Genomic DNA, 24,014 nt, shown 5'->3' on the forward strand with positions numbered 1-24,014 from the left:
AACTAATATATATATATAGCTATAGCTATATATATAAGCTATGTATATATATATATATATATAAGCTATGTGTGTGTGTGTATATATATATATACACACACACATATACACGTATGTGTATATATAAGTGCCATGGGGCTGGGGTGGGGGAATGAATGAAGGGAGCAAGTCAGGGCGATGCAGAAGGGAGCGGGAGCCCTTATCTTGGTTTAGACTCAGAGCTCAGTTGTTTGTGTCTAGCGTTACTGACCTCCCTTTGGTATGGGGCAGGCATTTACTAAACTTCCCACCATGGTGACAACTTCATCCTCAATGTCTGTCACTTGAGCGAATCCGGGATTCTCCCAGTAAAGTTTACAAATCCCTTTATTCCGTTTACCGCAGGCAGTGGGATCAACTACTCGGGTAAGTAAGCAGAACAGGTAGACTAGAGTTCTGTAGCATTCGCTGATGGTTTCGGAAGTGTTTCTTCATTCATGCCTGCCTCTGTTTGGGAGGTTCTCGGGAGACACCTAAATCCACAAAACCCCTCATGTACACTGACCCGGGGGCGTCCTCAAATCATCGCATCTTTCGATCAAACAGCCCATTTGGTCTTTCCCTGAATAGCCAGAGCAAATTTAAATTAATCACACCACCTGTGAGAATCCAGAGAAACCCGCCACTTAATCTCCCCTCACGTGGGCATCACCACAAACCTCAGGAAGTTTTTCCAGCCTTCGGTCGCCAGTTTCGTCCACTGCCAGCGCACGGCTCTCTTGGAGCTCATGAGAGCTTTTGATCTCGCTGCAGCGGGAAAACGGATTCAGTCTTGCCCCTGTCCCTGGAGAGGCGCGTTTTAGCTCTCGCAGTTCCCTGCGTGACTCTTCCCAGTGGGAGATTCCCAGAGAGGAAGGTGGTGGTTGTTGGAGCATGAAGCTTTGAGCACCACCACGGAGATGGGCGCGCTTCGCTTTCTTTGGCTCTCCGTCCCTTCAGAATCAGAATTCTGTGTCTGTTAAATCAGACAACTAAGTAACAGGCCTACAAGGTACGATAAAATAATGTAATCTGAGAGTGGAAGCCCAAGGTGAAACTTTGGAACCAAGTTATTCCTGGAGTCTTGAAGAGGTAAAAGATAGTTCCTCGTAGCGCAGTCCGGTTGCTTAATCCTCCAAGTGAATGTGAGAGCAACCAAATGCCATCTCTCCAGAATCAATAAAAAAGGTTTTTTTTTTTGTTATTTATTGAAAGCCGATTGGGCAAAGCACCATGCTGAGCACTTGGGGGAATGTACAAAAAATAAATGAAAAGCATGATTCGTATCCTCAAGGAGCGTACGGGCTACAGTTGCTCAGGTTCCAAGACTTGCTCCCTAATAGCTTCTCCACCATCTAACATTTCACCCCACTGTGGTGGTTTTTTTTTTAATTAATGATGTTCGTTAAGTGCTTACTATGTGCCCAGCACAGTACTAAGTGCCCGGGTGGATACAAGCTAATCAGGTTGGACAGAGCCCCGTCCCCGGCTCATAGTCTCAACCCCCATTTTACAGATGAGGTAACAGGCACGGAGAAATGACTTGCCCAGGGTCACACAGCACACAAAGTGGCACAAGGGCCCAGCCGGCACCGTTTTCCAATTCTGTAAATCCAGAATCAGAAACCCTTGGTTCTGCTACTGCTCTTTCGGTCCAAACACGATGATATCAGAGGACTGGGATTAGGGTTGGGTCCCGATTGCATGCCTTAAATTCCACACAACTTCCCTCTCCCACCCCTCACCTCCCTGCTATATTTGGCTCTTCCGCCAAATTGTTTCATGTGGCTGAAAAAGATCGAATAATTGTCCTTTCAGGTGGAAGGGAGCCACTTATTCACCTAAATCCAGAATCAAAAAGTGTCAGCCAGCTACTGTACTAAGCGCTGGGTCGGGGACCGTGTTCAACTCGATTTGCTTGTATCCACCCCAGCGCTTAGTACAGTAGCTGGCACATAGTAAGCACTTAACAAATACCATTATTATTATTAATATTATTTCAGTGGCCCACTCTGGGTCTCAGCTAGCCCTCCCACCCCCCTCCACCCATCCTGGGTCTGGCAGCTAGTCATTAGGGAAGCCAGACAATCCCGTCAGTTTCCCAATTCTGTAAATCCGGAATCAGAATGCCTTGGTTCTGCTCTTTCAGTCCAAACCCAGTGATATCAGGGGACTGGGATTAGGGTTGGGTCCTGATTGCACACCTTAAATTCCACAGAATTTCCCTCTCCCACCCCTCACCACCCTGCTTTATTCCGCTCTTCCGCCAAATTGTTTCCTGTGGCTGAAAAAGATGGAATAATTGTCCTTTCAGGTGGAAGGGAACCACTCATTCACCTAAATCCAGAATCAAAAAGGGTCAGGTCTCCTATTGCCCCTTCTGTTAAAACCTGACAACACAGGGGGATTGGGATTAGGGTAGTGTGGATTGCAGGCCCTAAATTCTTCCCCCACTCCCCCTTCATTTTTCTCTTCTGCCAAATTGTTTCTTGTGGCTGAAAAACATTGACCACCTGTCCGGTGGCCCGTCGAACGGAAGAGCTCCCACCTATTTACCTGCACAGTAACTGAACAGAAAGAAGGCACATGAAAGAAGAAACATTTTCAATAAAGAAGCTTCAGTTGTAAAATTGTCCTCTGTAAACTGTTCGTTTGTGAGACCAACCGCAACATCTTGGGGCCACCTCGGGCCGTGGCTGGGGGCTCCGGTGGTTCACGTCACCCCCATGCCATCCAGGGGTGGTGATGCCTGAAGAAAATCTCTACTCTTTCACTCAGATCCACAAAATATTTTCTGTTTCTCTCTTTTTTTTTTAACCATGCTGAATTGTAGAGTGCTTGTTTTCATTTGTGTGGTGCGTTTAACAGTTTGGTTTTTTTTTAGTGTCTCGTTTAGATAGGAGGGAGCGAGGCTGAAAACCAAAGCTACTTGAACACAAGAAAAATCTGAAAGTAAATTCTAGGCCTCCTACAGTTCCTAAATGCGAACTGGAGAGAATTTACATGATACAGTCAGACATCAAGGGAATCTTTAAATGAACGGCCTTTGGGAAATGAGAGACTCATGCGATTTAAAAAATGAAATCTCCACTCTGAAGTTTTCTCTTGATTTTTGCCCAATGTGACAGGTCACGTGGTTCACATTTTACCTTTAAGACCTGCCTACTGAATTCCCAAAGTTTTCCCTCCATTGTCCGCTTTCTGACTTGCAAGGTGACATGGCATGCGCTCTTATTGCCGAGAGCCCTTCATTACTGTAGGATACCAGAGTTCTCTCAGCAGGGATGAGTTGAAACCCTTTGTGACCAGGCCAGCGCCCTGATTTTCGCTTCATCCCGTTAGTTATGTGCACGGAAAAAGGATCTGTAGAAATTCCGGACAGCGTCGTGGAAAAAATACAAGGCCTATGTCATCTCACCAAAAGAAAGCTCTGGTACACTTCAGTAATGTAAGGAAAGGAACTGTCGATCTTTTCACAATATGACGGATAATCTTAAGGAACTGCTTTCACAGATTAAAAACAGCAGCTCACTTAACGAGGGGTTTTTTTGCTCCGTCGACGAGCGCTTGAAAACGACCAACTTTGGTTTTTGTGGCAGCGGCTGTCGATATGGAAATTTAATCCACTGGCTGATGCCGCCCGCCTGACTTGACGTTCCATATTTGCCTTTATAATGAGGAGGGGAGACGTGGCATTTCACCTGAATTGGCAAGTTTTGATGGCCAAGGGTGGGATTTTGGTCGTAACGTGCGTTTAGACTGTGTGCCAAGTGCGACTTCATTCCCGTTCCAACCTGACGAGTCGACAGTGGCCGCCCCATTTCCACTTTACTTTGAAGCTCAGTGTTTTTGCTCCTAGTTGTCTACCACCTCCCTCCCTTCTCCCTTCCTTCTCTGTTCAAATGGAGAGGATATAAGGAGAGTGCAGATGATGCATGTCTTAAAAGAAAGCGTTCCCAAGGTACAGTAACTGTGGCTTTTTTGTTTTTGTATGTCTCTCTGCTTGGTTCTTTCCCTGGCTTATGGCATTCCGTTGTTGGTGCGTTTTAATAAAAGTAGGTAGACAGGCCCGTTCCTTCTGTTTGCATCGTGATTTTTATTTCCATTCGTGGGAATAAGTTTGACGGTCCCCTGAAGAATGCGGTCAGTGAAGCCTTTTAATAGCAATAATAAAAATAATAGTGGTATTTATTAAGCGCTTACTATGTGCCAGGCACTCAACTAAGCGCCGGGGTAAATACAAGGTAATTGGTTCATTCATTTGTACTTTTTGAGTGCTTGCTGTGTGCAGAGCACTGTACTAAGCGCTCTGGAGAGGACAAAACAACAATAAACAGACTCATTCCCTGCCCACAACGCGATTGGGTTTTACACAATCGCTGTTCCACGTGGGACTCACAGTCTTTTTAAGCCCCATTGTACAGATGAGGCCCAGAGAAGTGAAGTGACTTCCCTGAGGCCACACAGCAGGCAAGTGGCGGAGCCCGGCATTAGAACTCAGGTCCTTCTGACGCCCAGTCCCGGGCTTTATCCACTAAGCCATACTGCTTCTCAAATGATTGATTGATACCATTGATACCAGTGATTGGTCGATGCCCCACATTCCTGAAATAGAGGAAACTTTTTCCAAGACCTTCCGTACTGTGGCTCATTCCTATATCGTATGTTGTGAGTTTTTTTCCCTTAACTCTTTCTAGGTCTCCCTAAACGTTTATTCTTGATTTCCAAGTACCTCTCATCATCATCATCATCAATTGTATTTATTGAGCACTTACTATGTGCAGAGCACTGTACTAAGCGCTTGGGAAGTACAAATTGGCAACATATAGAGACAGTACCTACCCAAGAGTGGGCTCACAGTCTAAAAGGGGGAGACAGTGAACAAAACCAAACATACTAACAAAATAAAATAAATAGAATAGATATGTACAAGTAACATAGAGTAATAAATATGTACAAACATATATACATATATACAGGTGTTGTGGGGAAGGAAAGGAGGTAAGATGAGGGGGATGGAGAGGGGGACGAGGGGGAGAGGAAGGAAGGGGCTCAGTGTGGGAAGGCCTCCTGGAGGAGGTGAGCCCTCAGTAGGGCCTTGAAGGGAGGAAGAGAGCTAGCTTGGGGGATGGGCAGAGGGAGGGCATTCCAGGCCCGGGGGATGACGTGGGCCGGGGGTCGATGGCAGGACAGGCGAGAACGAGGTACGGTGAGGAGATGAGCGGAGGGTGCGGACTGGGCTGGAGAAGGAGAGAAAGGAGGTGAGGTAGGAGGGGGCGAGGGGATGGACAGCCTTGAAGCCCAGGGTGAGGAGTTTCAGCCTGATGCGCAGATTGATTGGTAGCCACTGGAGAACCTCTCAGAAGGCTTTGAATACCTCACAAAAATCATCGTTTCCATCACTTCTCATTTAATTGCCTTTAAACTTAGAAGCCCTCGTTGGGGTCCGATACATAGTTATTTGCCCCACCTACATCTCTCTCTGTCTCCTATAGTGGAGGCCTTCTCTCCTAATAATAATGATAATTGTGGTATTCAAGAGCTTACTGTGTGCCAGGCACTGTACTAAGCGCTAGAGTGGTTACAGTTAAATAGGGTTGGACACAGTCCCTGTCCCATATGGAACGCCCAGTCTCAATCCCCATTTTGTAGGTGAGGTAACTGAGGCCCAGAGAAGTGAAGGGACTTGCCCAAGGTCACACAGCAGATAAGTGTGCTTCTAGACTGTGAGCCCACTGTTGGGTAGGGACTGTCTCTATATGTTGCCAATTTGTACTTCCCAAGCGCTTAGTACAGTGCTCTGCACATAGTAAGCGCTCAATAAATACGATTGATGATGATGATGATGACTGTCTCTATATGTTGCCAGCTTGTACTTCCCAAGCGCTTAGTACAGTGCTCTGCACACAGTAAGCGCTCAATAAATACGATTGATTGATTGATAAGTGGAGGAGCTGGGATTAGAACCCAGAACTTTCTCTCCTGAGTTCCACAGGTGGAGTGCAGCATATCCACAAAATTTTAAACTTTCCCCCTCTCCTGCTTTTCAAGGGAAATGTATTCTCCCTTGAGGAACGTTTCATTTTCTTTTACCTGCAGTAAAACAGATGACGAAAAGTAACCTGAAGATTTCACCTTAAAAAATTCCTCCAAATAATTCTGAAGTGCCTTTCTTAGGAATAACCCCAGAAGGGACATTCCTCTTGAGAAGTGGGAGGCGGTCTCTTGGCAATCAGAATATGGATATGTGTTAATTATATATAGTAAGTTATAATTAAATAAATGCGACCAGTTTATCAGCCCCACTGATTGAGTATTATTTCTCCTTCGACTGGAGGTAGGCTGGACAGTGTTAAAAATAATAAATCAAATTTGACACTTTTGTCTGCTCGTCTAGCACCAGTTGCTACTTTTCCCTAAATAGGAGACTACCTAAAAGGCACAGTTAACTTTGTCCTTAACAAAGCATTTTCATTCTGCAACAAATTCTACAGTAAACTTAAAATTACTACCCTCGACCTAGAATTCCCAGTTAGCGGTTCAAAGAACACATGATATGATTTGGTTTTCGTAATTTATTCCTGATCAGAGCTGTGCGTTTTTCTTTTCTCCGCGTGCTTTGCGCCTGACTCTGATTCGAGGTGGGAAAAGAAGAAAGGATGAAATTTGGCATAGCGCCTTTCAACTCTAAAACGTACCATTGCATATGGTTATATGTTGCCAATTTGTACTTCCCAAGCGCTTAGTACAGTGCTCTGCACATAGTAAACGCTCAATAAATACGATTGATTGATGATTGCATATTTCAGGGTTGGGCAGAGGCAGAAACCTACTGCACTGCAAATTCAGAGCACCGTCTTAAAACGAATGCATAAGTCTGCTATTCCGTTGTTTTAGTTGACTGACTTAAAAGTGCAAAGTTTGTTAAGTTATTATTTGGGGGCTATTCGTGTCCTTCATATATATATATATATATATATGTGTGTATATATATATATGTATAAAAAATGATACGGGTCCGTTTCAGTAATCTTCCAACTAACGTCTCCTCTCTTTTGCTATAGCTGTTCATAGTTTTAAGCTGAGCCGCAACCACGTAGATTGGCACAGTATGGATGAAGTTTATCTGTACAGCGATGCAACGACATCAAAAATTGCAAGAACCGTTACACAAAAGTTGGGTTTCTCAAAAGGTAATCATTGGATATTGCAGTCCTCCGCTCAGTAAACGGAGAAACTGAACTTTTCGCCCTGTCCACCGAAACAGTTAGAAATGAGGTACCTTCGTTCCATTGATGATGCAGGTGAAATTATACTGCCAGTTTGACCCAACTCACATCCCCCCTCCCGTTACTTCTGTCAATCAGTCAGTCGTATTTATTGAATTCTTACCGTGTGCAGAGCATTGCACTGAGCGCTTGGGAGAGTGCGGCGTAACAGTATAATAGACATATTCCCTGCCCACAACGAAGTGCAGTCTAGAGTGGGGGACAGGCATTAATATAAATAAATAAAATTACAGGTACGTACATAAGTGGTGTGGGGCTGGGAGGGGGGAGGAAGAGGGAGAAGAAGAAAGGAGGGCTTAGTCAGGGAAGGCCTCTTGGAGGAGATGGGCCTTCAAAAAGGCTTCGAAGAAGGGGAGAGTAACTGTTGGATATGAAGAAGTAGGGCGTTCCAGGCCAGAGGTAGTCGTGCATGGTGGAGGGTCTTGTATATGCAAAGTCGCCTCCAACCTGCCTTCCCCAATTAATTTCCAGCCCCTTAAGTTGTGGAAAACCAGCAACCGTCTTAGGCACTTATAAACTTATTTTTTACCTATCTGCATTTTATGTCTCTCTCTCTCCATTAAAGTGTAAGCACCTTGTAGACGAGGAATGTGTGACTTCCTTGATTTGTACTTTTGCTGAATAAATGCTGTTAGTAAGTACCACTGCTACAAAGCACTTGAGCAGGCATAGTCTAGGGAAAGGCCACAGTGCCTACCCTCAGGGAATTTCTAAGCAATGGAGGGTTCCCACAAAAGAATTTACAGAAGTGTTATGGTGACTGAGAACATGAGTGCTGAGGTAATTTTGTTGAAGGATTCACTGTGGTTAAAAATACATATATTGGGGAAAGATTCTTGGAGGAAGTGGGATTTCAGGAGAGTCTTGAAGATGGGGAAGCTGTGGTCTGGTGGAATTGAAGAGGGGAGGGGGTTCTATGCAGGGAGAGCAGGTTGGAGCGGGAGAGATGAGGCCTGGGGAAAGGTGAACTTGAGAGGAAAGGAGACTGAGCTGGGGTGGGAGGAGAGAGTGGAGAAGTAAAACGTGAGTCACTAGTTGAATGCCTTAAAGCCAAGAGTCAGGAATTTTGACTTGATGTAGAGAGAGATGGGAAGTCATTGAAGGTTTCTGAGAAGCATTGCGATGGGCAGAGCAGTATTTTAGGAAATATTCCGGGAGCAGAGTGAACCGTGGACTGGAACGGCTTGAGACAGAGACCAATGAGGAGGCTAATGCTGCCGGTGAATGGCGATTTGGAAGAAGAGGAAAGGGGTGAATCCATGAAAAGTTGTGGAAGAGACTGCCACAGAATTTAGGGGACAGACTTGATGGAGAGAGTTGAAAGGGAGCTCAAGGTCAAGGATAATGCCAAGGTGGTGGGCTTCAGAGACACAGACGATGGGGTTGGTGTCATCATCATCATCATCATCAATCGTATTTATTGAGCGCTTACTATGTGCAGAGCACTGTACTAAGCGCTTGGGAAGTACAAATTGGCAACATATAGAGACAGTCCCTACCCAACAGTGGGCTCACAGTCTAAAAGGGGGAGACAGAGAACAAAACCAAACATACTAACAAAATAAAATAAATAGGTTAGATATGTACAAGTAAAATAAATAGAGTAATAAATATGTACAACCATATATACATATATACAGGTGCTGTGGGGAAGGAAAATGGAGAGGGAAGGTGAGCTGGGGTGTAGATTTCATGAGCTGAAAGTCCTGGAGGGAAGGACATCCCTTGTGGAGATCCTGGAGGCAAGAGGAAATGGGAGAAGGCAGAGGAGGAAAGAGAACTAACAAGATGGATTTGGGAGTCCTTTGGTTCAGTTGAGCGGGTGAGCTCCCCGAGGGAGTTAGGGTAACCTGAGAAGGGATCAATTCCAAAACAGCCTTAAAGGACACCCACAGTTAGAGCGTGAGGAAGGGAATCCAGCAAAGGGGCAACCAGAGACATAGGAGGAGAACTCGGTCAGGAGAACCAAGGTTAGGGCACGTTTTCTGCAGAAGGGAGCGATCCACGGGATCAGAAATGGCTAGGTCAGGGAAGCTTAGGGCAAAGCCGTGCCCATTAGATTTGGCAAGATGGAAGATGTCACCAGACTTGTGGGTTTTTTTTTTTTTTTTTTTTGCTTAATCAATCACTGGTAGTTATTGAGCGCTTACTGTGAGGAGAGCACTGCACTAAGTGTGTGGGAGAATACAACAGAGTTGGTAGACACGTTCCCTGCCCAAAGTGAGCTTAATTTTGGAATGCGTGGAGAAGTCTGGCCAGCGTATCTGGAGCGATCATAGTGAATTCCAGTTTTCAACCAAAGTAGAAAGCGGTTAAGCAAAAGGAATGTCATGAGGCACTCAAGTATGTGGTAATTGACTAGTACAAGTACTTTTAACTTAAACCTGGGGGAAATCCAGCTAAAGACTTGTAGTTGGTCAGTCAGTTGATAGATTTATTGAGCGCTTACTGGGCACGGGGCACTACACTAAACACTTGGGAGACTACAGTTTAACAGACACATTCTCTGCCCACAATGGGATTACAGTCTAGAGGGGAACACAGACATTAGCAGACATATGATGTGTAGCGACCAAGGAGTTGCAAAAAACCATTGCACTTGTAAATTCCTTGCCCTGCTCTTTTTTAAACCTGGTCTGGGGCCTGGCGAAAGTTTGATCCTGTGTGCTTAGCAGAGTGCAGTTATCCATGTGCCTGGTTCCCAGGTCAACACCTGAACTTTAAGCATGGAAACCTGTCCCAACTCTGATGCTCCTCATCTCCTCCACTCCCTCCACAACCAGCGCACCCCCTTTAGGATCTCTTTTTGTATTTTCCTGTTTCGGGAACACACGAGAAAGCCTCTCTTCTTAGAGCAAGGCAGCCAACTAGAACCCTGGTTTCTCCACAGCTTCAAGTAGCGGAACCAGACTTCACCGAGGCTACGTAGAAGAAGCCACATTAGAAGACAAGCCCTCGCAGACCACTCACATTGTGTTTGTCGTGCACGGCATCGGGCAGAAAATGGACCAAGGACGAATAATCAAAAACACAGCCATGTGAGTTCTCTCGTCTCTATCGCCCTGTTCGCCAGATATAACGTCCCTCTTGGGCAGAAAGTGCAACCATCTCTCTCTGCCCACGGGGGAGAGAGGCCTTCTGAAAGGCCATTTTCGATTCGACCCATAAGGCTGCAGTTTTAACTTTGGTCCAAAAAGAAAACGCCCTGTGGAAGAACTAAATTCCAGCCCACAACTTGGTCTGCAGACAGTGATCCCTGGTTTTCAGACCACTGCAAAAGGAGCCTAAATCTACACGTGTTGCTTGTCGCTACTTTAATATAGGAGCGTAGCTTAGTGGACAGAGCATGGACCTGCGAATCAGAAGGACCTGGGTTCTAATCCTGGCTCTGCCTCTTGTGTACTGTGTGATCTTGGGCAGGCCCACTCCTCCGGGCCTCGGTTCCCTCATCTGTAAAATGGGAAAGAAGGTTGTGAGCCCCATGTGGGACATGGACTGTGTCCAACTTGAGTAGCTTGTATCTGCCCCAGCGCTTAGTACAGAGCCTGGCACGTAGTAAGCACTTAATAAATACACTTGAAACTCTGAATACATTTGGAACTGAGGCATAGAGAAGTGAAACTTGCCCAGAGTCACATAGCAGACAAATGGTGGAGTCAGGATTAGAACCCAGGCTGGGCTCTGTCCATTAGGCTATGCTGCTTCCCACTAATGAAAACGTTCCCCCTTTTAGGATGAGAGATGCTGCAAGAAAAATAGAAGAAAAGCACTTTTCCAATCATGCAACGCATGTGGAGTTCCTGCCGGTGGAATGGCGGTCCAAACTTGCACTTGATGGAGGTAAATTCACTTCAGAGGGGAAGGGTTTTAGTCACTGGTTTAATGCTTAGTCTGACCCAAGGTAGTCATAGTTATTTGCCGCTACAAAGATGGCGTAAACCCCGTCTTGGGCTGATATTCTTTTCAACTGGAATGATTTTCATTCAGTTGCCGCGATGTTTCAGTTTTAGAGGTTACGGTTTGTATATGTGATGACCCGGGAACAATGTCCAATCCCTGGTCCGATTACAGGCACTGAATGTCGGTTTCAAACAGAACCCTACTTTTTTGTATTTGATTTCCTGAGAATTTTTTTTGGCGTGCAACAATAGCTCTAAATCATTGAAGACAGCCCTTTTGGGCAGAGAGCAAGCTCAGAAAAGAAGTGTGAGAGGGTCACTTTTGTTCATAAGTAACTCAGACCTCAGAAGTTGAAAAACTGTCCGTGTTAAGACCTTTCTGAAGATTTGCTTTTGGCTAATTTAATTTACTATCTCTCTCCCCGACTCTGAAGTTTAAGCTCTTTGTGGGCAGGGATCGTGTCTACCAACTTTATTGTTTTGCGCTCTCCCAAGTGCTTGGTAATAATAATGGCATTTGTTAAGCACTTACTATGTGCAGAGCACTGTACAGTGCTCTAAATGCAGTGCAGAGCACCGTACAGACTAAGTACTCAATAAATACCATTGATTTACTGACGAGCCCCTACTTTATGAGTTTCCATTTGGGACCTATGAAATTCTCATCATTCCTTATCTTGGGTAATAATAATAATAATTTTGGTATTTGTTAAGCGCTTACTATGTGCAAAGCACTGTTCTAAGCGCTGGGAGGAGATGAGGTTGTCCCATGTGGGGCTCACAGTCTTCATCCCCATTTTACAGATGAGGAAACTGAGGCCCAGAGAAGTGAAGTGACTTGCCCAAGGTCACACAGCAGACATGTGGGGGAGGCGGGATTCGAACCCATGACCTGTAGTATTACAGAGAAAGACCAGTGGCCCTGACTGCCTCAGGGTAGTCAGAAGAATGACTTAGCAGTTCATCTCCAGCATTCAGAACAGTGCTTCAGCACTTAGAACAGTGTTTGGCACATAGTAAGCGCTTAACAAATACCATCATTATTATTATCATTATTATTATTATTATTGTTGTTATTATTAGAAGGTTCAAAAATCCCTGCAGAATAATAGAGGCAGAGGAGTGCATTTACCTTTTCAAAACCAGTTCAACTCACTAACACGGGAATGGAACTCAGTGAGATTTATTAAAATAAGAGCACCATTACAATAAGAGAAACATTCATTCAGTTGCCTTTTTACTTTAAGAAAAAAGGCACTACGTGAAATTCTTTGTAGATAAAACAACCAAATCAAGTTATCCGAAACTGTGAGTTCGCAGTGGAATGTTAATCCACCCATTTAACCAAAATTAGCCCTGCAGATATGTGCTCACACGTCCACCCTTTTTAAAGTGTGCTGGGGTAAATGGGGAGTGTGTACTCAGTGGGAGAGTAGTGGCCCTTAATTGATTTGTGTCCAAGACAGCCTTTACTCTCTGACTCGTAATGCAATGGCCATTTGTAAGAATAAATCAAACCCACTCCATTAGCTGACACAAGCCAGTGCAAAAGGGTGAATGGGTGGGTCCACTCAATTGGGGTGTAATCTGCCGCCGACTCCTCTAGCAGCCAGGCCCGTCAAGATGGGAAAGTTTGACTCCGTTGTCCTCTCTTTTCCAGACACCGTTGATTCCATTACTCCCGACAAAGTGCGAGGTTTAAGGGACATGTTGAACAGCAGCGCGATGGACATAATGTATTATACCAGTCCACTTTATCGAGATGAAGTAAGTGTTTTGAAGCATTGTTGGGCTTGGGTGTCCGCAAGCACGAACAAATGAGAGCTGTATGCTAGCATGGATTTCCCACCCCAATTAAAAGAGTTGGGGAGGAAAGGGAGGAGGACTCTCTTCAATAAATATTAGAAGGTTCAAAAGGATTGCGATGCCCAACACACCGGGTATTTGAAGGTGTAATTTAAGTCTGAACTCGCGCCCTGGGTGTAGTTTGCTCACCCTCGGTCTCAGGCCACTTTGAACTGGGTAGGTCTCATCATCATCATCGTCATCAATCGTATTTATTGAGCCCTTACTGTGTGCAGAGCACTGTACTAAGCGCTTGGGAAGTACAAGTTGGCAACGTATAGAGACAGTCCCTACCCAACAGTGGGCTCACAGTCTAAAAGGGGGAGGCAGAGAACAAAACCAAACATACTAACAAAATAGAATAAATAGAATAGATATGTACAAGTAAAATAAATAAATATTTATTTATTTATTTATTCATCTCGTGGTCGATGAATCGTGCCCGTGAAACAGAAGTGCTTGGGCCTGTGAAAATGGACTGTCCTCCTTTAGACATTTTAACAGTGCTGCGTACATAGTAAGCACTTAACAAATACCATCATTATTATTATTATTAATGCTGGGATTCTAGGGGCAGGTGTGACCAAGGGCAGGAAAGGGAGAGGAAGGGAGATCAGGAGCTAACACAGAGGGGGTGGGGTTGGCACGATAGCCCTCTAGACTGTAAACTCGTTGTGGGCAGGGAATGTGCTTGTTATATTGTGTGCAGAGCACTGTACTAAGCGCTTGGGAGAGGAGAATACGGTAGGGAGGCAGCTCAGGGAGTTTAGATTACAACATATTTTCAATTCCACTCAAGACACATTAAAATGAAGTTCCTCGGTTTCTCCCAAAACCGTCAGTTGCCCTTTCATGCCTTGCCCGTTGTCTCTGCCTGAGCGAGTTACCCCCACTCTTGGGGAGGTGGGGCATCGGTCCAGGTCATGAATGGCAAGGGTGGGCTCCACTCAGATGGAGATGGCAAACCAAACCTGATTGGAAAGAGACCCGGATCTCCATCAAGCCGAGTTGAGTGGACAGAGAAGAAAAGCTAAGATCCTTCCACAGCAAGACTGAAAATACACACACGCACAAGCACAGGAAGCACAAAGCATTTTCGGCCGGCAGTTAGGTCGAAGATGATCGCGGTTCCGCACTAGCCAGCCCCCGGATCGATGCCTTTCGGCGATGAAACGGTGTCGACGAAACGCGCCCCCGAAGCCGCACCCTCGCCGGTGACGCAGGGAGGGAGGAGGAGGTTGAAATGGAATCGAGACGGCTCCGATCTGATTTAGGGGACGGCCAGCTTGGCAACAGCCTGGCGTCAAGTTCCAGACCGGAGCGAGAAATCCACGGGGTGGTTTACGACGCCCAACTTCCCTAATGCCCGGGCATCCTGGAACTGCCAAAGACGTGGCATCTGACCGTCTCGATGCCGACGTGCTGAAATTGGCACCTGACGGCAAGACAGCAGGATGACGAGCGGGGAGGCCCTGTTCTTCGGCGTCGAAGCGGTGCTCACCACAGAAACATCTCTGGGCACGGGAAGCAGATGGGTGGGCATCCCAGACCTTCCCAGACTGAGCCCCTTCCCTCCTCTCCCCCTCGTCCCCCTCTCCATCCCCCCCATCTTACCTCCTTCCCTTCCCCACAGCACCTGTATAGATGTATATATGTTTGTACATATTTATTACTCTATTTTACTTGTACATATCTATTCTATTTCTTTTGTTAGTATATTTGGTTTTGTTCTCTGTCTCCCCCTTTTAGACTGTGAGCCCACTGTTGGGCAGGGACTGTCTCTATCTCTATATGTTGCCAATTTGTACTTCCCAAGCGCTTAGTACAGTGCTCTGCACACAGTAAGTGCTCAATAAATACGATTGATGAAGATGATGATGATGATCCAGCTGCCAGGGGGAAGGTAAAGTGGTGGGACGGAAGGAATGCTTATATTCACCGAAGCAAGGGTTTTAACGGTCAGTCAGTTGTATTTATTGAGCATTTACTGCATGCAAAGCGCTTGGGAGAGTACAATAGAACAATATTACAGACATTCCCCATCCACAAGGAGTTGCAGGTGAGGAGCACAGCCACCCAAGCAGGTGAGATAAGTAAATAAATAATTATGGTACTTAATTAAGCGCTTACTGTGTGCGAGGCACTGTTCTAGACTGTGAGCCCACTGTTGGGTAGGGATTGTCTCTGTCTGTTGCCCAAGCGCTCAGTACAGTGCTCTGCACACAGTAAGCGCTCAATAAATAGGATTGATTGATTCTAAGCACTGGGGTAGAAGCAAGTTAATCAGGCTGGACACAGTCCCTGTCCCCCTTGAGCTCACCCTCTTAATCTCCATTTCCCAGATGAGGTAACTGAGGCCCAGAGAGGTTAAGTGACCAGGGTCACAGCCGGAATTAGAACCCATGGCCTTCTGCCTCTCGGGCCTGTGCTCTATCCACCGTGCCGTGCTGCTTCTCATGAGGGCTGAAGTCGGTATTGAGACTTTCTTTTTCTTTCTGTCTCTCTCCATAGCTCGTGAAAGGCCTTCAGCAAGAGCTGAATCGGTTGTACTCGCTCTTCTGCTCCCGGAACCCGGACTTCGAGGCCAAGGGGGGCAAAGTGTCCATCGTGTCGCACTCGTTGGGGTGCGTCATCACCTACGACATAATGACCGGGTGGAACCCGGTGCGGCTCTACGAGCAGCTGCTGCGGAAAGAGAGGGAGGATCCCGCGGGTCGGTGGCTGAGCTTTGAGGAGCGCCATCTCCTCGACGAGCTGTACATAACCCAACGGCGGTAAGGGTCCCTGCCCCTTTCCTCCCTCCCCGGCTGCGACCAGGCCGTAGTTCACTCTCCTTCATTCAGCCGTCCTTATTCAGTAATGAACAGTGCTCTGCACGGAGTAAGCGCTCAATAAATCCGATTGATGATGATGATGATTCAGTACTTACTGTGTGCAGACCAGGCCGTAGTTCACTCTCCTTCATTCAGCCGTCCTTATTCAGTACTTACTGTGTGCAGAGCACTGCTCTAAGCACTTGGGAGAGGACAGTACAACAATAAACAGACAGGCTCCCTGCCCACAACGAGCGTGCGTCATCATCAATCGTATTTATTGAGCGCTGACTATGTGCAGAGCACTGTACTAAGCGCTTGGGAAGTACAGATTGGCAACATAAGTCTTGGTACGCCAAGACTGGCCTACAGCCTTCCAGAACCGTAGGTGCTGGTGAGACCTCTGACCCTTGTTATTTTAAAATGGAAAGAACATTCACCGTAACATTACTATTATTAGAACAGTGCTTGGCACAGAGTAAGCCCTTAAATACCAACATTATTATTATTATTACCCCCGCTTAGAACAGTGCTTGGCACAGAGTAAGCGCTTAACAAATACAATAACAATTAAAAATCCAAGCTAATCAGGTCGGACACAATCCCTGTCCCACTTGGGGCTCACACACTTATCCCCATTTTACAGATGAGGTCACTGAGGCTCTTCTGTCTCTTTTCCCGATCCCATTTGCGAACTGCGTTGGACCCCAACGCAACATATCTATTCTATTCTATTTGTTTTATTTTGTTAGTATGTTTGGTTTTGTTCTGTTTTAGACTGTGAGCCCACTGTTGGGTAGGGACCGTCTCTCTATGTTGCCAATTTGTACTTCCCAAGCGCTTAGTACAGTGCTCTGCACACAGTAAGCGCTCAATAAATACGATTGATGATGATGATGATGGCGATATTTCTCATGCCACGTCTTTTTTTTTTTTTTACCTTTTTATGGTATTTGTTTAGTGCTTACTGTGCGCCAGGAACTGTACTAAGCATTGGGGTAGATACAAGCTAATCAGGTTGGACACAGTCCCTGTCCACGTGGGGCTCTCAGCCTTAATTCCCATTTTACAGCTGAGGGAGGTGGGACTCAGGAGGGAAATGACTCATCCAAGGTCACCCAGAAACAAGGGGCAGAGCCAGTGTTAGAACCCAGGTCATCATCAATCGTATTTATTGAGCGCTTACTATGTGCAGAGCACAGAGTAAGAAGAGTAAGCAGAGTAAGAAGTCCTTCTTACTCCCAGGTCTGGGCTCTAGCCACTAGGCTATGTCTTTTATTACTCTATTTCACTTGTACATATTTGCTATTCTATTTATTTTACCTTGTTAATATGTTTTGTTTTGTTGTCCATCTCCCCCTTCTAGACTGTGAGCCCGCTGTTGGGTAGGGACCGTCTCTATATGTTGCCAACTTGGACTTCCCAAGCGCTTAGTACAGTGCTCTGCACACAGTAAGCGCTCAATAAATACGATTGAATCAATGAATGTCTTTGTGCAGACCACTGTGGGTAGGGAATGTGTCTCTTATTGTAGTGTGATCTCCCAAGCGCTTAGTACAGTGCTCTGCACACAGTAAGCACTCAATAAATATGATTGAACGAATGAATGACCAAAACCCATTTGGGATGAATCAAAAACCCGGGGAGATGTTTAGGTTTGAGGGCTTTTTCCGCTTAGTACAGTCCAGGTGGATGTTGAGCTTCTTGCTTGCATTACTGCACTACTGACAACAGCGGACTCTGGGGCATATTTATATATATATAATATGTATTATATATATATAATCTACATATATATATATATATTGTGTGTATTATGTATATATTTTATGTATTATATACGTAATATGTATTATATATATTATATGTATTATACATATTATATGTATTTTATTTATTATATGTATTATATATTAGTATTATATGTTATATGTAATATATTGTATGTAATATATTACATGTATTATATATTATATGTATTATATATTATATATATATATATATAATCACTCACCTGCAGCAATAGTAGTAATACTAATTGTGCTACTTAGTTCAGAGCACTGAACTAATTAATCACTGGGGAAAAAAGTAAAAAAGGAAGAAAAGAATAAAAACAAAAAAGCACTAGGAAGCAGTAAGGCGTAGTGACTAGAGCATGGGCCTGGGAATCAAAAGGTCATGAGCTCTAATCCCAGCTCCACTCCTTAATAATGATAATAATAATAATAATAATAGTAATAGTATTTGTTAAGCGCTTACTATATGCAAAGCACTGTTCTAAGAGCTGGAGGGGTTACAAGGTGATCAGGTTGTCCTGCATGGGGCTTACAGTCTTAATCCCCATTTTCCAGATGAGGTCACTGAGGCCCAGAGAAGTTAAGCGACTCGCCCAAAGTCACACAGCTGACAAGTGGCGAAGCCGGGATTAATACCCATGACCTCTGACTCCCAAGCCTGGGCTCTTTTCACTGAGCCACGCTGCTTCTCCTTGTCTGTGGGACCTTGGGCAAGTCACTTCACTTCTCTGTGCCTTGGTTATCGCATCTGGAAAATGGGGTTTGAGGCTGTGAGCCTCATGTGGGACAGGGACTGAGTCCAACCCGATTTGCCCGTATCCATCCCAGCGCTTAGTACAGTGCCTGGCACATAGTAAGTGCTTAACAAATATTATTATTACTGTCACTAATAATAATAATAATAAAGAACCCACAGTTGGGAATTACAGTCGGTCCCTGTCCCTCAGTCCCCCAAGCTGTCTTCCCCGTCTTCCTCTGGGGTCCTGGTACCTGAGAAGCCAGGGATCCCAAGCCCCCCATCCCCAGGAATCTGGCCACTCCTGTACCCCCCCACCATCACCATCTTGCTTGATAATAATAATAATAATAATAATAATAATAATAATAATAATAATGGCATTTATTAAGCGCTTACTGTGTGCAAAGCACTGTTCTAAGCGCTGGTGGCCAGGGGACCACCCTCACTTTGGCTCGGCCCCCATCTGGGTCAAAGTTAGCCCATTCATTATTCAATCACATTTATCGAGCACTTATTATGTGCAGAGCACCGTACTACAGCAATAAACAGTCACATTCCCTGCCCACAACGGACTTACAGTCCGAACGGCCTGCAATGCTCTTGCCGCCGCGATGGGTCAGAAAGGTTCTTCCTGAAGCTTTTCCTCAGCTGCACAGGTTGGCATCCTTACGACTGATTGATCGATCGATGCATTGATTGATCAGTCATATACCCCATCTGTCGTGAATGTCAGAATCGAAAAGGGCCGGCCTCTGTTCAGCTTAACTCAGGAAGGGCTGAAAAGTCACTCTGTTCCATCGGTCTGTTAACGAGAACCGCTCCGAACCCGACAAGCTGTTACAAACGTATACTTTGTCAACGTTCTTACCGATTTCTAGGATGAGAGAAATAGAAGAGAGGCTGCAGGGGCTGAAGCCTGTAGACACGACCAAAACACCTGCCTTAAAATTTAAGGTATGTAAGTTTCAAGGGAAGATCAAAGGTGCTTGAAGCCAGCGAGTGGACTGGCTGGTTTCTTGCTACTCTCCAACTGCACTTCTGCTGCTGCGTCCGAGCGATGCCGTGTACTCCCAAGGTTGTAGAGAAATGAAGTAACTGAGTTTGCAGCCGTAAAAATCAACCCACTTGTGTGGAGTGCCAAATCAACCCCTTCACTATGGTTCCATGTCCCCGGATCACCGGGCCCGCTCTTTGCGGGCGAACCGCAAGCGTTTCCTAAGCGCTTACCAAAGTGCTTTGCACGCAGTAAGCGTTCAATAAACACTGTTGAATGAATGAATGAATTTGCTCGAGGATCGCAACAGTAGTTCATTCATTCAACCGTATTTACTGAGCGCTTCCTGTGTGCAGAGCACTGTACTAAGCGCTTGGGAAGTACCAGTAGTTGCGAGATGGAATCGGACGGCTGATCCAGGAGTAACCTCTCCCTGTTCCGGAGCTCCGTCTGCCCTCGATAAGTCAGTCGGTACTATTTTTTGGACCTAACGCTGGGCAGAGCGCTGTAATAATAATAATGATGGCATTTGTTAAGCTCTTACTATGTGCAAAGCACTGTTCTAAGCGCTGGGGGGATACAAGTTGATCAGGTTGTCCCACGTGGGGCTCACAGTCTTAATCCCCATTTCCCAGATGAGGGAACTGAGGCTCAGAGAAGTTAAGTGACTTGCCCAAGGTCACACAGCTGACACGCGGTGGAGCCGGGATTCGAACCCATGCCCTCTGACTTCAAAGCCCGGGCTCTTTCCATTGAGCCATGCTGCTTCTCTGCTTCTCTGCTTCATGCTGTACCGAAGCACTTGGGAGAGTCCAGTAGTAGTTAGTACTTATTATTAGACGGTGTGACCCTGCCCTCGAGCTTACGATCTAAGGAGGGGGGTGATGGTGGGTGTACTCTCAGCCAACGTTGGAATCTAGAGGCAACGTGACCCTAAATTGTAGCCTCCCCCCAGGGTCCTCGCACCCCATTCCTTCTCGGCTGCCAAACTGGGATGCAGGACCCGGCCGAAACGGGAATCGTCAGGTGGATGGGAGGTCCCGGGAAAACCAGAGCCCCTCCCCACTCCGGTCACCCCACCCCTAACCCAGAAGGCCCAACGGTCTCTTGTCCCTAGGTGGAAAACTTTTTCTGCATGGGGTCCCCCCTGGCCGTCTTCTTGGCCCTGCGGGGCATCCGACCGGGCACCAGTGGCAGCCAAGACCACATCCTCCCCCGGGTCATCTGCAACCGGCTGCTCAACATTTTCCATCCCACGGATCCGGTGGTGAGTCGGGCCGGCCGGGGGGAGGAGGGACTTAATAATAATAATAGTAATAATGGCATTTATTAAGCGCTTACTGTGTGCAGAGCACTGTTCTAAGCGCTGGAGAGGTTACAAGATGATGATCATCATCGTCATCAATCGTATTTATTGAGCGCTTACTATGTGCAGAGCACTGTAGTAAGCGCTTGGGAAGTACAAATTGGCAACATATAGAGACAGTCCCTACCCAACAGTGGGCTCACAGTCTAAAAGGGGGAGACAGAGAACAAAACCAGACATACTAACAAAATAAAATAAATAGAATAGATATGTACAAATAAAATAAATAAATAAATAGAGTAATGAATACGTACAAACATGTACATATATACAGGTGCTGTGGGGAAGGGAAGGTGGTAAGATGGGGGGATGGAGAGGGGGACGAGGGGAAGAGGAAGGAAGGGGCTCAGTGTGGGAAGGCCTCCTGGAGGAGGTGAGCTCTCAGCAGGGCCTTGAAGGGAGGAAGAGAGCTAGCTTGGCGGATGGGCAGAGGGATTGGGGGCATTCCAGGCCCGGGGGATGACTTGGGCTGGGGGTCGATGGCGGGACAGGCGAGAACGAGGTACGGTGAGGAGATTAGCGGCGGAGGAGCGGAGGGTGCGGGCTGGGCTGGAGAAGGAGAGAAGGGAGGGGAGGTAGGAGGGGGCGAGGGGATGGATGGACAGCCTGGAAGCCCAGGGTGAGGAGTTTCTGCCTGATGCGCAGATTGATTGGTAGCCACTGGAGATTTTTGAGGATTTTTGAGATTTTTGAAGATGATCAGGTTGTCCCACGGGGGGGCTCACAGTCTTCATCCCCATTTTACAGATGAGGGAACTGAGGCCCAGGGAAGTGAAGTGACTTGCCCAAAGTCACACAGCTAACTGGCGGAGCCAGGATTTGAACCCGTGACCTCTGACTCCAAAGCCCGTGCTCTTTCCCACTGAGCCACGCTACTTCTCTAACTTGTTGCGGGGACGGCGGTGTTTGGGGGAACGGTGCGGGATGGTTCCTGTTACACCCCCCTTCCCCTTGCTGCCCCCCATTCTTCACAACGCTTCTTCAAGAGGAGCAGCACGGCCCAGTGGATAGAACCCGGGCCTTGGAGTGATAAGGACCGGGGTTCTGAACCCGGCTCCGCCCCATGTCTGCTGTGTGACTTTGGCCAAGTCGCTTCACTTCTCTGGGCTTCCCTCACCTCATCTCACAAATGGGGATTAAGACCGTGACCCCCATGTGGGACAGGGACTGTGTCCAACCCAATTTGCTGGTATCCACCCCAGCGCTTAGTAGAGTGCCGGGCACATGAGAAGCACTTGACAAATATCACAGTTATTATTATTAAAATAGGGAGTGTCCTTTAGGACATGGATGGGGTCTAACCTGATTAGCTTGTATCGACCCCTTTTAATAATAATAATAATAATAATAATAATAATGGCATTTATTAAGCGTTTACTATGTGCAAAGCACTGTTCTAAGCGCTGGGGAGGTTACAAGGTGATCAGGTTGTCCCTCGTGGGGCTCACAGATTTAATCCCCATTTTACAGTTGAGGGAACTGAGGCCCGGAGAAGTTAAAAGTGACTTGCCCAAAGTCACACAGCTGACAATTGGTGGAGCTGGGATTTTAGACTGTGAGCCCACTGTTGGGTAGCGACTGTCTCTATGTGTTGCCAATTTGTAATAATAATAATAATAATGTTGGTATTTAAGCGCTTACTATGTGCAAAGCACTGTTCTAAGCGCTGGGGGGAACACAAGGAGATGAGGTTGTCCCATGTCGGGCTCACAGTCTTAATCCCCATTTTACAGATGAGGGAACTGAGGCACAGAGAAGTGAAGTGACTTGCCCAAGGTCACACAGCTGACATGTGGGGGAGGCGGGATTTGAACCCATGACCTCTGGCTCCCAAGCCCGCGCTCTTTCCACTGAGCCACGCTGCTTCCTGTAGCGTGGAATTTGTACTTCCCAAGGGATTTGGGAATTTGTACTTCCCAAGCGCTTAGTACAGTGCTCTGCACATAGTAAGCGCTCAATAAATGCGATTGATGATGATGATGATGATGACCCCAGTGCCTGACAGAGGGTAAGCACCTCACTTCTGCAGTTTTTAAAAAAAAAAGTTGGAGAAGTCCACCGTTTTCTTGGTTTACAGTCTTACAGTCTTAGAGAAGAGCCCCGGGCTTTGGAGTCAGAGGTCACGGGTTCCAATCCCGGCTCTGCCACTTGCCAGCCGTGTGACTTCGGGCAGGTCACTCCGCTTCTCTGGGCCTCCGTTCCCTCATCTGTAAAACTGGGGACGAAGACCGTGAGCCCCCCGTGGGACCACCCCATCACCTTGTAACCTCCCCAGCGCTTAGAACAGTGCCTCGCACATAGGAAGCGCCTGATAAATGTCGTCATTATTACAGTGATATTTGTCGATTTAGAAAAGAGGACTTGACGTGACCCGTTGTGAAGAATTACCCGCGTCCCCATTCACTCTGTCCTGTAATCTGTTTTTTTTTTCTTTCCCGTGCCTGTCTTAAATCAAGGCGTACCGATTAGAACCATTAATTCTGAAGCACTACAGTAACATCTCCCCCGTCCAGATCCACTGGTACAACACCACAAACCCTTTACCCTACGAGCACATGAAGCCAAGCTTTCTCAACCCAGCGAAAGAACCTACCTCAGCCCCAGAAAGCGACAGTCTGTCGAGCATCCCGAGCCCGGTGACTTCTCCGGTCATGGCCCGACGACACTACGGGGAATCCATCACCAACATAGGCAAAGCGAGCATATTGGGTAAGTCGTTCGTTCATTCGGTCGTATTTGTTGAGCGCTGACTGCGTGCAGAGCACTGTGCGGAGCGCTTGGAAAGTACGATGTGGCCACGGAGACAACAACGATAATAATAAGAAGAATAATCATGGTGTTTGTTAAAGCGCTTACTGCGTGCCAAGCACTGTGGTAGATACAGCGGGAAAAGCAGCGTGGTTCAGTGGAAAGAGCCCTGGCTTTGGAGTCACAGGTCATGGGTTCAAATCCCGGCTCCGCCAGTTGTCAGCTGGGTGACTTTGGGCAAGTCACTTCACTTCTCTGGGCCTCAGTTCCCTCATCTGGAAAACGGGGGTGAAGACTGGGAGCCCCCTGTGGGACAACCTGATCACCTTGTGACCTCCCCAGTGCTTAGAACAGTGCTTTGCGCTAAGCGCTTAATAAATGCCATCATCATCATCATCCATGCAATTAGGTTGTCCCACATGGGGCTCACGGTCTTAATCCCCATTTTCCAGATGAGGTAACTGAGGCACAGATCAATCAATCAATCGTATTTATTGAGCGCTTACT

The 24,014-nt window shown here is 46.6% G+C and overlaps 1 protein-coding gene across 1 annotated transcript in view; it reads left to right on the top strand.

Annotated features, from left to right (window-relative positions):
• The window catches only part of DDHD1 (DDHD domain containing 1), a 94,435-nt gene that overhangs the window by 59,265 nt on the left and 11,156 nt on the right, over positions 1–24,014 (top strand). The window contains exons 9-18 of the mRNA XM_038756714.1: positions 385–405; positions 3,878–3,979; positions 7,083–7,211; positions 10,198–10,345; positions 11,041–11,147; positions 12,867–12,973; positions 15,563–15,825; positions 19,278–19,353; positions 20,511–20,660; positions 23,216–23,468. Coding sequence (XP_038612642.1) covers positions 385–405; positions 3,878–3,979; positions 7,083–7,211; positions 10,198–10,345; positions 11,041–11,147; positions 12,867–12,973; positions 15,563–15,825; positions 19,278–19,353; positions 20,511–20,660; positions 23,216–23,468 — 1,356 coding nt within the window. The remainder of the gene's footprint in view (positions 1–384; positions 406–3,877; positions 3,980–7,082; positions 7,212–10,197; positions 10,346–11,040; positions 11,148–12,866; positions 12,974–15,562; positions 15,826–19,277; positions 19,354–20,510; positions 20,661–23,215; positions 23,469–24,014) is intronic.

This window comes from Tachyglossus aculeatus, chromosome 14 (genome assembly GCF_015852505.1).
Source record: "Tachyglossus aculeatus isolate mTacAcu1 chromosome 14, mTacAcu1.pri, whole genome shotgun sequence".
Classification (NCBI taxonomy): Eukaryota; Metazoa; Chordata; class Mammalia; order Monotremata; family Tachyglossidae; genus Tachyglossus; species Tachyglossus aculeatus.